Genomic DNA, 11,252 nt, shown 5'->3' with positions numbered 1-11,252 from the left:
GAACAGCTGATTATAGGCGATCTGCGAATCAAGCCATGTTTCAGGAAGAACGATGCAATCGTACGGTGAATCCGACACAGCCAGACTGAATTTGGTGATTTTACTACAAAGGCCTCCTGTATTTTGATAGAATAATAGAACAGGCTCCGAGGCCTTATGTCAAGGAACCTGTGTGTCAAGTTTGGTGGGGAACGGTCAAGGCATTCTGGGATTATGGTGAAACATACATGCACCCTCACGTTCACTTTTATATAGATAATCCGACGAAATAGTCGATCTCATCAGACCACTGGATGATGAAGTCGCCGAAACGGACCCTTAACTGCGCAGCCGGAACTAGCTTCAAAGACTTCGAGTGTGGGAAAAGGATAGCCTGGGTTTTAGCCGCATTAATCACAATTCTTAATCTCGTAAAATATTCTGTTAGAGTATCCATACCTCTCGGGTACGTATTACACGACCCGCGTACATAATTGCTGTGTCGTCCACAAACGGATACAATACCCCACCCTTTGGGAGTGAAGGGATGTCAGATGTATATATTTTATACAGAAGTCCAATTGCAGCTATCCAAACGTACAAAATCCTTGGGTGTTATACTTGACCATAAGCTAAATTGGAACGATCATCTAGAGTATGCAATCTCAAAAGCAAACAGTGCTCTTTGGGCTTGCAGCAATACATTTGGTAAAAAGTGGGGACTTAAACCGAGGATGATTCACTGGATCTATTCGGCAATTGTGAGACCCAGACTAACATATGCTTCGCTATTGTGGTGGCCTAAAACTACACAAATAACAGCTCAAAAAATGCTTGGAAAGCTACAACGTATGGCGTGCTCTTCAATAACTGGAGCAATGACCAGCACACCTTCCAAAGCTCTAGATGCTCTTTTATATCTTCTACCGTTGCACGAATTCGTACAACTTGAAGCAGAAAAAGGTGCTCTTAGGCTTAGGCGTGTTAAACACTTTCAAGATGGGGATCTCAATGGACACCTACGAATCCTCCGAGATTTTCAACTGAACACCCTGGTAATCATGAACGAAGACTGGATGGAAACTAGGACAAACTTCGATATACCCTTCAAAGTAATCGAAACCGATCGCAGATTATGGGAAGAAGGTGGTCCTAAGACTCGTCCGGGATCACTCCTGTTTTACACCGATGGTTCTAAAATTGGCAAATCTACAGGAGCTGGGGTTAGTGGACCAGGAATCGATATATCAATTCCAATGGGACGGTGGCCCACAGTCTTCCAAGCAGAAATACATGCCATATCAACTTGTACAAACATTTGCTTGACTAGGAAATACAGACATGCCAATATCTGTATTTTCTCCGATAGTCAAGCTGCTCTAAATGCCTTAAAAGCATACACATGCCAGTCAAAGCTGGTTTGGGAGTGCATCCTCTCCCTAAGACAATTGGCTTTAACTAACAATGTTAATTTATACTGGGTACCCGCTCATGCCGGTATAGAAAAAAATGAAAAGGCCGATCTCTTAGCGAGAATTGGTTCGTCAACTGAATTCGTTGGGCCTGAGCCATTCTGCGGGGTGTCCACAGCCTGCGTAAAAGCTGAGCTCAAAGTCTGGGAATCATCAACGATTGATGCCAACTGGAGAGCTGTTCCAACATTACGACAATCAAAGCGTTTCATTACGCCATGCAAAAGCATCACACGCAGCTTAATCAGTTTGAATAAAGTGGATCTGAGTACGCTGACCGGTCTTTTAACCGGACACTGTCCGAGCAGATATCACCTTAAAAATATAGGTAAGCTGACAGATGACATATGTCGATTCTGTAATTTTGCGATCAAGACCTCAGAACATATACTGTGTCAATGCAGCGCTCTAATTCAACGAAGACTGCGTATTCTCGGAGAGGGCGTTCTAACCTAGCGAGATATGGTCTGCTGAAACAAAAAAGGTAGTGAAATTCATTAAGGAAGTCATACCTTCTTGGGGGGAAATGCAAATTCACAGGGCGACCAACACTCTGACTCATAGTGATGGAACGAACTGATTATGCAAACAGCAACTCGGAGTATACCACAATAGATCTAACTAATGGTCGCAGTGGTCCAGGCTCCCATAAAAAAAAATGTGTTACAGAATGGGCCCCAGGATACTTCCTTGAGGCCTACCTGCAGACAGGGCTATCCTGCACTCAGTGCGCCGTTTTTGCTTATTTAACTGTAACACCTGCGCCAAGCAAAATTCGAAAATGTTATGTATGGGGCATTTATAGCACAGTCAATTACTATCCATAAGATTGCTGTACTAAGTATTGCTCAATCTTAAGTATTTACGGCGCACTCCTAGTTTACACTAGGTGGTACACCAAGAGCGCTCTCTGCGTCTCAAAATTCGTTTATTTGTTAAATCATTTATCTTTATGTTCCTGATATCCAACCAATGTGCGATGGTAAGGGGTTTGTAGTAAGCCAGTTGAACGGAGGGAACGTTACGATGCACGATAGTTCAGGTGGGACAGAAGCGTCGGTGAGTCAATATTACCATTAATTAATTTCGCTATGAAAATTGCCTGCTCCCTTTTCCGACGACGCTCAATTGTATCAATACCAAGCAGACGGCAACGATCAGGATACGGTGGCAGGTTAACTGGGTCGCGGCAAGGAAGCTCACGTAGTGCAAATCGGATGAAGCTCTTGGATCCGTTCTATCCGGAAATTCCAACTCAATTGAATATATGAATATGTGAATATATGGTACTACCACCTGCCTTAGCAGAACATCCGTTCATAGCAATGAGCCTATCATGTCAAAAAGAGTTGAAGATATTCAACGATTGGTCATGCTTCCCAACTCTTGTATGAAGGGCCAAAAGGGAATTGGTCGATAAGCAACATCACTTACACGTACCAGGGATTTAGAGAATCTCCTTCCAAGGGCTAAGTCACCTGAGTCAATCGTTGAATAAACCGTCTTAATGCAGAATGACTCCAGCAGATGGGGAGAAGAGCCCGCTCATTATCCACGATGTGTTGTTAATCGGGCCAAGATTAACCCTAGAAAGTTGACTGTTTCACTCTCCCTAGGCCCACCGCTTCAAACAAGTGCTCTGATGGTCCCTCCCTCTTCCCGATTCTAGTTTATTTATGAAATGTGGTATATATGGATAAAAATAGAGCAATCTCACCAGCAGTCCTTCGAATGGAATAGAGTTGCGCCCTTTTAGTTTCCATAAATGCTTCTAATAATTAATTTAATTTTTCTTCTGGTATCCAATATCCATGTGCAGTATTAACACTCGTATTGGCCAAAGTTTTCACTATAAAGCAGTAAATGCTTCATAAGCTAAAACGAAAAAAATAATTAAAATAACTTATATTATGCTTATCAGATCGTGTGACTCCACCGTCTGCCCAAAACCTCGATTATGAGATCAGGCAGCCGGAAACCACACAGTATCGCACCTCCTAGCTTGGCTACTCAATAGAGCATTACCGGGTATGGCCACGTGGAGGCGCTAGATAGGGGCTTGAGATAGCTAGAGCTATATTGGACGCTCCTCATTTGCCTTCCCCATTTCATACCCCGGAAATTCCAACTCAATTGATGCGGAAACTCGCGCGAATTCAAGCTGGCGTGTATATCAAAGCGGTGTGGTGTAAGTGAAATGTGAGCTTTGAATCAAGAAGAACACAATACTGATGACGAGCCAATTTTGCTGAGACCAAATAATAAAATCATTGAGCATGGCTTGTAGATGACGGCAATCTTCTATGGTTCGAACTATCAAATATATTTTTAGGTGGTCGACATATACTAGTTTGCAGCCAGACGCGAGCAACAGTGTGACGTCGTTGAAGAAGAGCATGAATAACAGTGGTCCCATGTTGCTTCCTTGCGGAAACACCAGAATTATTAGTAAATTGTACAGAAATGCTAGTACCCAGCTTAACGCTGAACAGCTTAACCATTCAACGAATTGACTCGAAGCACCAAGTCGCAACATTTTACTCAGAAGTATCCCGTGATCAATACGATCGAAAGCTGCTTTTAGATCAGCGTAAATGACATCAATTTGTGCTTTTTGCTTCATCTGCGATATACACGATGAAGTACACACTAACAAGTTAGTGCAGACGAAGCGACCCGGCACGAATCCATGTTGGGAAGTAGAGAGGTAATTCTTTGTACGAAAAAGGAACACGCTACTCACTACAATCTCGAATAACTTAGAGCCAGCCTATAGGTTAGTGATGCCACGGTAATTTCTAACGTTCTGTCGGTCTATAGATTTGAACACAGGAAACATGAAAGACTGCTTTCATGTTTCGGGAAATTTCCCTTGCGCAAAAGACTTGTCAAGCATCCCAGCGCATTTATCAAAACAACAGCTAGCATTCCATCGGGACCCGCTGAATAGGATCGTTTCAGTTTCTTTGCTGCAGCCAGAATCATATCGGCGGTGATTTTAAAAATTGTCAAATCAACTAAACTGGTTGAGACATTCATTTATTGCCGCGATCTTGGCTGCGGAGTCATTGGCAAGTCGATCCGGTGAGTCCGGTTCTGAAGTTGCCTCTACACCGTCCAGGCAAACGTTCAAAGGTACCGATGAGCACTACCTTTTAGAATTAACAAAGTTCCGAAAGTTTTTTGGGTTTTTCAAAGGTCAGTCTGCACGCGCAAAACATACGAAAATAAACCTCTAAGCCAATTCAAAATAAACCGGTTCAGGAAAGTCTGTGATAAATTTATGATGTCAAGTCAAGTGTTCTTTTAGAGGAGAACCATAAAATCATCAGCACTTGTGGTGGTTTTATTATAGTTTTCGGCAACTCTTGGAAGTCACTATAAGTGGAAATCGACAAAAATATGCTAGCGATCAGCGTAAGGAATCGGGTCTCTCTTCAACTATGACCCTCAATGGAAACAAGGTTACAGTGATCAGTTACGTTCACTTACGCTCATTGGACTGTAGTGCCTCATAGAAGCAAAACCTGTAAAAATCATGTATGTAACATTTATATAGTTGGGTATAATCTACAATCATTCTGAATAGAGTACTGTATTATTTTTTGTATTTATGCTGTAGCAAAGCTGTAGTTTTTTCATTGGCAAACGAACAATTCTTTAGAAATACTTTCACCAACCGATCAAAGAAAATCTTTGCAATGAAAAAATACAGAAAATAATAGATATTATAGGCCATTAACAACGACTTCAGCTCTTTCAAAATTGATTTAAAATAAAATGGTTGATTCAACTAATTCTCATTTGATGAGATATTTCTTTATACTAAAAGGGGTTGCTGAATGTTTTTTACAAAACACTACGGAAAATTGAAAATTTTACGGAACGGATCGAGCAAATTTACAACCAAACTCGAATTGAATAATTGAAAACTGACTTCTGAATTAAGTTTGGAACACAAACATAAATGAACATTTTTAATTGGTTCCGGTGATACTTTTAGAACTTGATGAGTTAATTTCAATGAAAATAAAATTAATTCTAAAACTTGTTCAACCATTATTTGGCGTCTCTTAAAGAGGCTTATTGATGGATGATTTATAAAACTTTTGCAACATTTACTTAGGATTATCAAGTACACAGGTAATAGCTACCAAACATACGATTGGAGGTGTCGAGCTTGTCCAAGTCTTCTGGATACAGCAGATTTCCAGCTTATTGTAGTTAGTCAGAGTAGAAGTCTCGGCAAGAATTCGTTAGAAGATACTCATTTCGTTTGAAGAATTACCAGTGTAAGAGTGGACCTGCTTCAGAACCTTAAATATGTGCATTGTGTCTTCTTATCACCCTTGGTGATGTTTTTCCAGTCTTATGCGACTTTTGCCATTAATTTTCGGCGCTAACCGGCAAAATTCACGTACAAAGTATACATTTGAACGTTTCGCAGAAACTAATTATGTGATCAAGTAGTCTCTGTTGCATTAGAACGGCGATTCAAAGTCCGTCCTTTTATCCAAATTCTATCTTTCCTTCATCTACGTAACAAAAGGGCGTGGCTTGTCATTGCATTACTAGCAGGCCGCAAAACTGTTACTGTTTTTGCAACACGTGACAACTAAAACTGGTAGTGTTTTGTGTTCCATTTCAGGTTGTCTCAGGACCAGGGTTCGAAAATTCGAAAATGTTATGTATGAGACATTTGTAGAGTAAATTATTATCCATAAGATTGCTGAACTAAGTATTGCTCTTTCCTAAGTATTTACAACGCACTCTCACTTCACACTGGGTTGTGCACAGGGAGCGCTCTGGGTGCGCCGTCCAGTGTGAACTGGGAGTGCGTCGTAAGCACTTAAGATAGAGCAATACTTAGTTCAGCAATCTTATGGATAATAATCGACTCTATCAATGCCCCATTAATAGCATTTTCGAATTTTATTTGGCTGAGGTGTTACAGCTAAAAAGGCAAAATAGGTACACTGAGTGCAGAAAAGCCTTGCTCAGAACTCAGCATAAAAGGAAAAGCTAAGGAATTTGTTTATTTGTTTATTTGTTTATTTGGTAAAAAAGTCAACAGATTTCTGGATCCTAATGACTAATAAAAACTACTAGCTAATGTTCTAAGGCGAGATTTCAACACGTTGCGGCTAACGCCAAAGTCAAAACAGGATACAAAACGGTTAAAATTGCGTTGTAAACCATTAATAGTGCTAAAGGTGCTGTAGTTGGTTCTTCTGTGTGGTATACGTAGAAATGAATTGTTCCGTGTTAAGCGAGGCGGAGCTGAGATGTCGATTCTCTCAAGTATCCAAGAGCAGTCGATCCGAGACGTCAAAACATCTGATATAAAAACAGCTTTGATTACGTCCCGGCGTCTTTGCAGAGAGTCCAGGTTGATTAGTCTGCAACGCTGTTCGTAGCTTGGTAGTCTGATCGGGTCGTTCCATGGTAGCCGTCGGAGCGCAAAGCGAATAAACCTCCGCTGTACTGCCTCGATTCGGGTGACGCCATTTTGATAATACGGGCTCCATACGGGTGCGCAGTATTCAAGATTAGAACGAACTAACGCACAGTAGAGTGATTTCAAGCAGTATATATCATTGAAGCTTTTGGCGATACGCATGATGAATCCCAAATTCCTGCAGGCCTTGTCGACAATGAAGGAAACGTGTTGCTTGAAGGTCAGTTTGGAGTCGAGTAGTACACCGAGATCTTTGACGCAATCTACACGTCGTAAAGACATGCTTGATAGTCGGTATTCGAAGATTATCGGATTCAGCTTTCTGGAGAACGTAATCACTTCACATTTATCGGGGTTCAATGTTAGACGATTGTTTTTACACCATTCGGCAAATATCGACAGCTGGTCCTGGAGCGCAAGAGTATCAGACGAGTCATTTACTTTTGCGAACAATTTTAAGTCGTCGGCAAACGCAAGCCGAGGACCTTTGAGCGTTATATTGACGTCGTTAAAATAGATAAGGAAAACCAAAGGACCAAGATGGCTACCTTGCGGAATTCCAGAGAAGGCGGTGAAAGCCTGCGAAATGGAGCCGTCGATAGATACATTGACGAGACGATTCGACAGATACGATTTAAACCATTGGAGCAGCGGCCCTCCAAAACCGAGTTTATCCAGTTTAGCGATAGCGATTTGATGATTCAGCTTATCAAAGGCAGCAGAGAGGTCCGTGTAGATGACGTCTGTCTGAGAACGGTCGTCGAAGCAGTCCATTATGTGGGAAGTGAGTGTTAGTAGATTGGTGGTCGTTGAGCGCTTGGGCATGAATCCGTGTTGTTCATCGGCCAAATACTGCTGGACAAACGAGGAAATTGGTGCGATCACGACGAGCTCGAAGAGTTTTGATAATGCACATAAGGCGGAGATTCCCCTGTAATTGTCCACGTTTCTTTTATTACCCTTCTTATGAACTGGAAACATATAAGCGGATTTCCAGGCAGAAGGAAATACTCCTGAGTTAATCGATAAGCTAAACAGACGACGGATTGGGGCTGCTAAGGCTTCAATAGAGTTCTTCAGAAAGATTGAAGGTATGCCGTCCGGTCCACCGGAGGAAGAGCTTTTTAGCTTCAGAGCGGCCAGCCTAATCATAGCATCGTCAATAATCAGGTTATTGAGAGAGTCGCCGAGACTGGGAACGCTTTCTAGTGCAGTCGATACTTCTGTGTCAGACAGCCTTTCGTTAGCAAAGACACTGGAGAATTTCCGTGAGAATAGTTGACAAACCATATCCATATCAGTAGCAGTGTCGTTTCCAAAGAACATTGCTGACGGAAGATCGTTGTCTTTTCGTTGAGCATTCACATATTTCCAGAATGACTTAGGGCTACGTTTCAATCTGCGCTGGACGTTGTTTAAGTATTTACGGAAGCAGTGACGACTGAATTTTTTGTAACGTCTGTTGAGCGCCAGATAGTGGTTTCGCAGCGATTGGGTCTTGTACCTTGAATACCTCCTTAATGCAGCTTTTTTTTCGGATTTGAGGCGACGCAGCGTAGCGTTTATCCAAGGTAGATACGGTTCTGTGCGTATCGTTTTTTTAGGCACGTGGCGGTCGATAATGTAATTCAGAATATGCGAAAAAGTCAAAGCAGCAGCGTTAACGTCATTAGCATCCAGGGCTGTATCCCAGTCGATACACGTTAAAGTTCTTTGGATAAGGTCGAAATCGGCGCGATTAAAATCGTAGTACACGGGCAGTGGCATATTAGACATCCTGGACGGTGTATGTTGACGAATCGAAATTAGTAATGGTGGATGATGGAGGGCGTACTTGACGAGAGGAGCCGGTGCCAACACACATTCGGGAGCAAGACTGCGAATGCTGGAGAAGCAAAGGTCCAAACAGCGTCCGTTTTCGTTGCGGATTTTATTGATTTGTTGCAAAGTAGCTGTGCTGTAGCAGTCGAGCAATTCATTGGTGATCGGGGGAAGTGTTGAAGAACTGGAGTCGACGAACAGATATCCGTTGCCGCGTTCACACCAATTTATACTGGGGAGATTGAAATCGCCCAATAGGAGCATGTCGTCAGAAGCGGAAGCTGCCGAGGAAACCTCGGAAACCGAAGCCATGTGAGCCTTAAGAAGAGCGGCATCTCTTATCCGGTCTGGTGGGAAATAGACGGCGCACAGGTATAAACAGCGATCGGTTAATTTTACAGTGACCCAGACTTGCTCGACAGGTAACCAGTCGTTGTGTTCTAGGACAGCGGCCTTGAATTGGCGATGAACTGCTATTACAACGCCGCCACCCGTTGATTTACGACTGTTGTGAACACTTCGATCGCACCGAAAGACTTCGTAGTTTGGTCCGAAGATTTGTGTAGAGGAAGTTCGATCGTCAAGCCAGGTTTCGACCAAGACAATTATGTCGTATGGACTAACAGCACATGCTAGCAGGTAGTCGTGGACGCTTGCGTTCATTCCGCCGATGTTCTGGTAATAAACGTGGATGTTATCGTATTGTACGTCGCACGTGCTGTTCAGTGGCCGGTTAGATGACGAAGGGCTAGAATCGGAAGACAAATCAACGGTGGAATCTGAATTGGCGATAATGCGCTTGCCTGGCCAGGAGTTTTGGAAGCCCCCATCACTATACCCACACGCAGGGCCGGGACGGCTGTTGAACACTGGTGAGAAAGGCTCGACGGCGGCAGGGAGGATGGGAACTTCCATAGTACCAAAGTCGGTGCGTCCCGGTGTCCTGTGGAGTCCAGATTTTGGCATGGCGTCGTTCTGGCGGGTGGCTATGGGCTTTGTCCCTGATGTTCGCACGTTTTGGTTGTTTCCTACGTTGTCAGTTGAGATGGGACGATAGATCGACTCTGAAGCTGGGGTACACGATGCAAAACAGCTTGAGAGAACGCTGGGATCAGAGGCTCGACGACGGGACATGTCGCTCCAGAAACCGTTGCTATGGACGGAAGGAACTTCAGGAAGCGAAGACGAGTTATCGTGTCGATACTTGCCTGTGGAAGCAAGTTGGAAACCCTCATCGCCGACACCACGCACAGAAACGGAACGGCTTTGATGGCGGGAACTGATTGTACGATCGACGAGATAGCGAGGCTTGAGTGGAGCGGGCGCGTTGAGGGTTTCCATCAAACTTTTTGATGTGCGTTCCGTTGGTGTAGAAATAGGGGCGAAAGGCAAATGGTCTTCCAGTGGTCCAGAGGTCGTTGGCCTGAAAGCGCGGTACGCATCAGCAGAGCATAAAGAGGAACAAGATTTATACTTGCCAAGAGTTAGGTTCTGGAAGCCCTGTTCCCCATACTCACACGCAGGGCCGGGACGACTGTTGTACGCTGGCGGCAGTGGCTCGACTGCGGTGGAGGGGTAGAGGGCTTCCAAAGTACTAAAATCGTTGCATCCCGGCATCCAGTTAGGCGACGGAAGGTTGTCAGTCCTGCATTCGGCGTCTAGGAACCTATTTCCAACGGTCCCGGATCTATGATGGATGACGGTGGATTGCTCGCTGGGGTTATCTCTATTCGTGGAGTGGATGGTGATACTCGAGATATAGATGGTGCCCAGTAGTTTTTTACGCTGGTGCCTTCAAATTCCCTGAACAGTAAGCCGTGGGGCCATGTACCCGTATCAAGCGCAATGTCGCGGTACTTTTCGTCCATACCGACTTTGAACGAAATGTAGTTCATAGCGTACAGGTCGGCATCTTTTTTTATCAGTGGAATCACCTTAATCGGATCACCACTGCTCTGCAGACAATCTTGCACAAGCTCAAGGATTGCTTCGGGCTTCACAGTGGGGCGTATTCGGGAGAGGTAAAGCCAAAACAATTTTTTCGGAGGGGAAACGGTTAACACGGTTTGCGAGGTGGAAGATTTTGTACCGGCCAGAAGTGGTTTGCTGCCCATTATACGCTCCTCGCGGCGTCGTTTTTTCGGCGGTTCTGCAGTCGCGTATCTTGACGTAAGGGGCGTAGTGGCGGCTTCAGAAACACTCTTCGAAAGCTGTTCTATGCGTTGGCCGTTGACTAATATGGCTTGCTTCAATTCGCCAACAGCTTCGCCATGGCTGCTAGCAATCGATGAGACTGCGCAGCTCACCGATGACATTACCCCTTTGAAGCGAGTCATTTTTATAAGCTTGACACACTCGTCACACATCCAAAGCAAGTTTTTACGTTCACGTAGAACTTTCAAGAAAGCCGCGTTCATTTTAGCGCATTTGGCGTGCACGAGTTGGTCACAGAAACCCATGCACTTGACATGATCCCCATCGGCTTGAACCGGTTTAGCGCATTGCTCGCATACATTTTCCAT

General features: G+C 44.0%; 1 protein-coding gene across 1 annotated transcript; it reads right to left on the bottom strand.

Annotated features, from left to right (window-relative positions):
- Positions 1-10,388: 10,388 nt before the first annotated feature.
- LOC128739368 (uncharacterized) lies at positions 10,389-11,252 on the bottom strand. Its single transcript, XM_053834851.1, has one exon. The coding sequence runs from the start codon at positions 11,250-11,252 to the stop codon at positions 10,389-10,391; it is 864 nt and encodes a 287-aa protein (XP_053690826.1).

Source organism: Sabethes cyaneus, chromosome 3, assembly GCF_943734655.1.
Source record: "Sabethes cyaneus chromosome 3, idSabCyanKW18_F2, whole genome shotgun sequence".
Classification (NCBI taxonomy): Eukaryota; Metazoa; Arthropoda; class Insecta; order Diptera; family Culicidae; genus Sabethes; species Sabethes cyaneus.
This window is presented reverse-complemented; position numbering and strand designations above follow the sequence as displayed.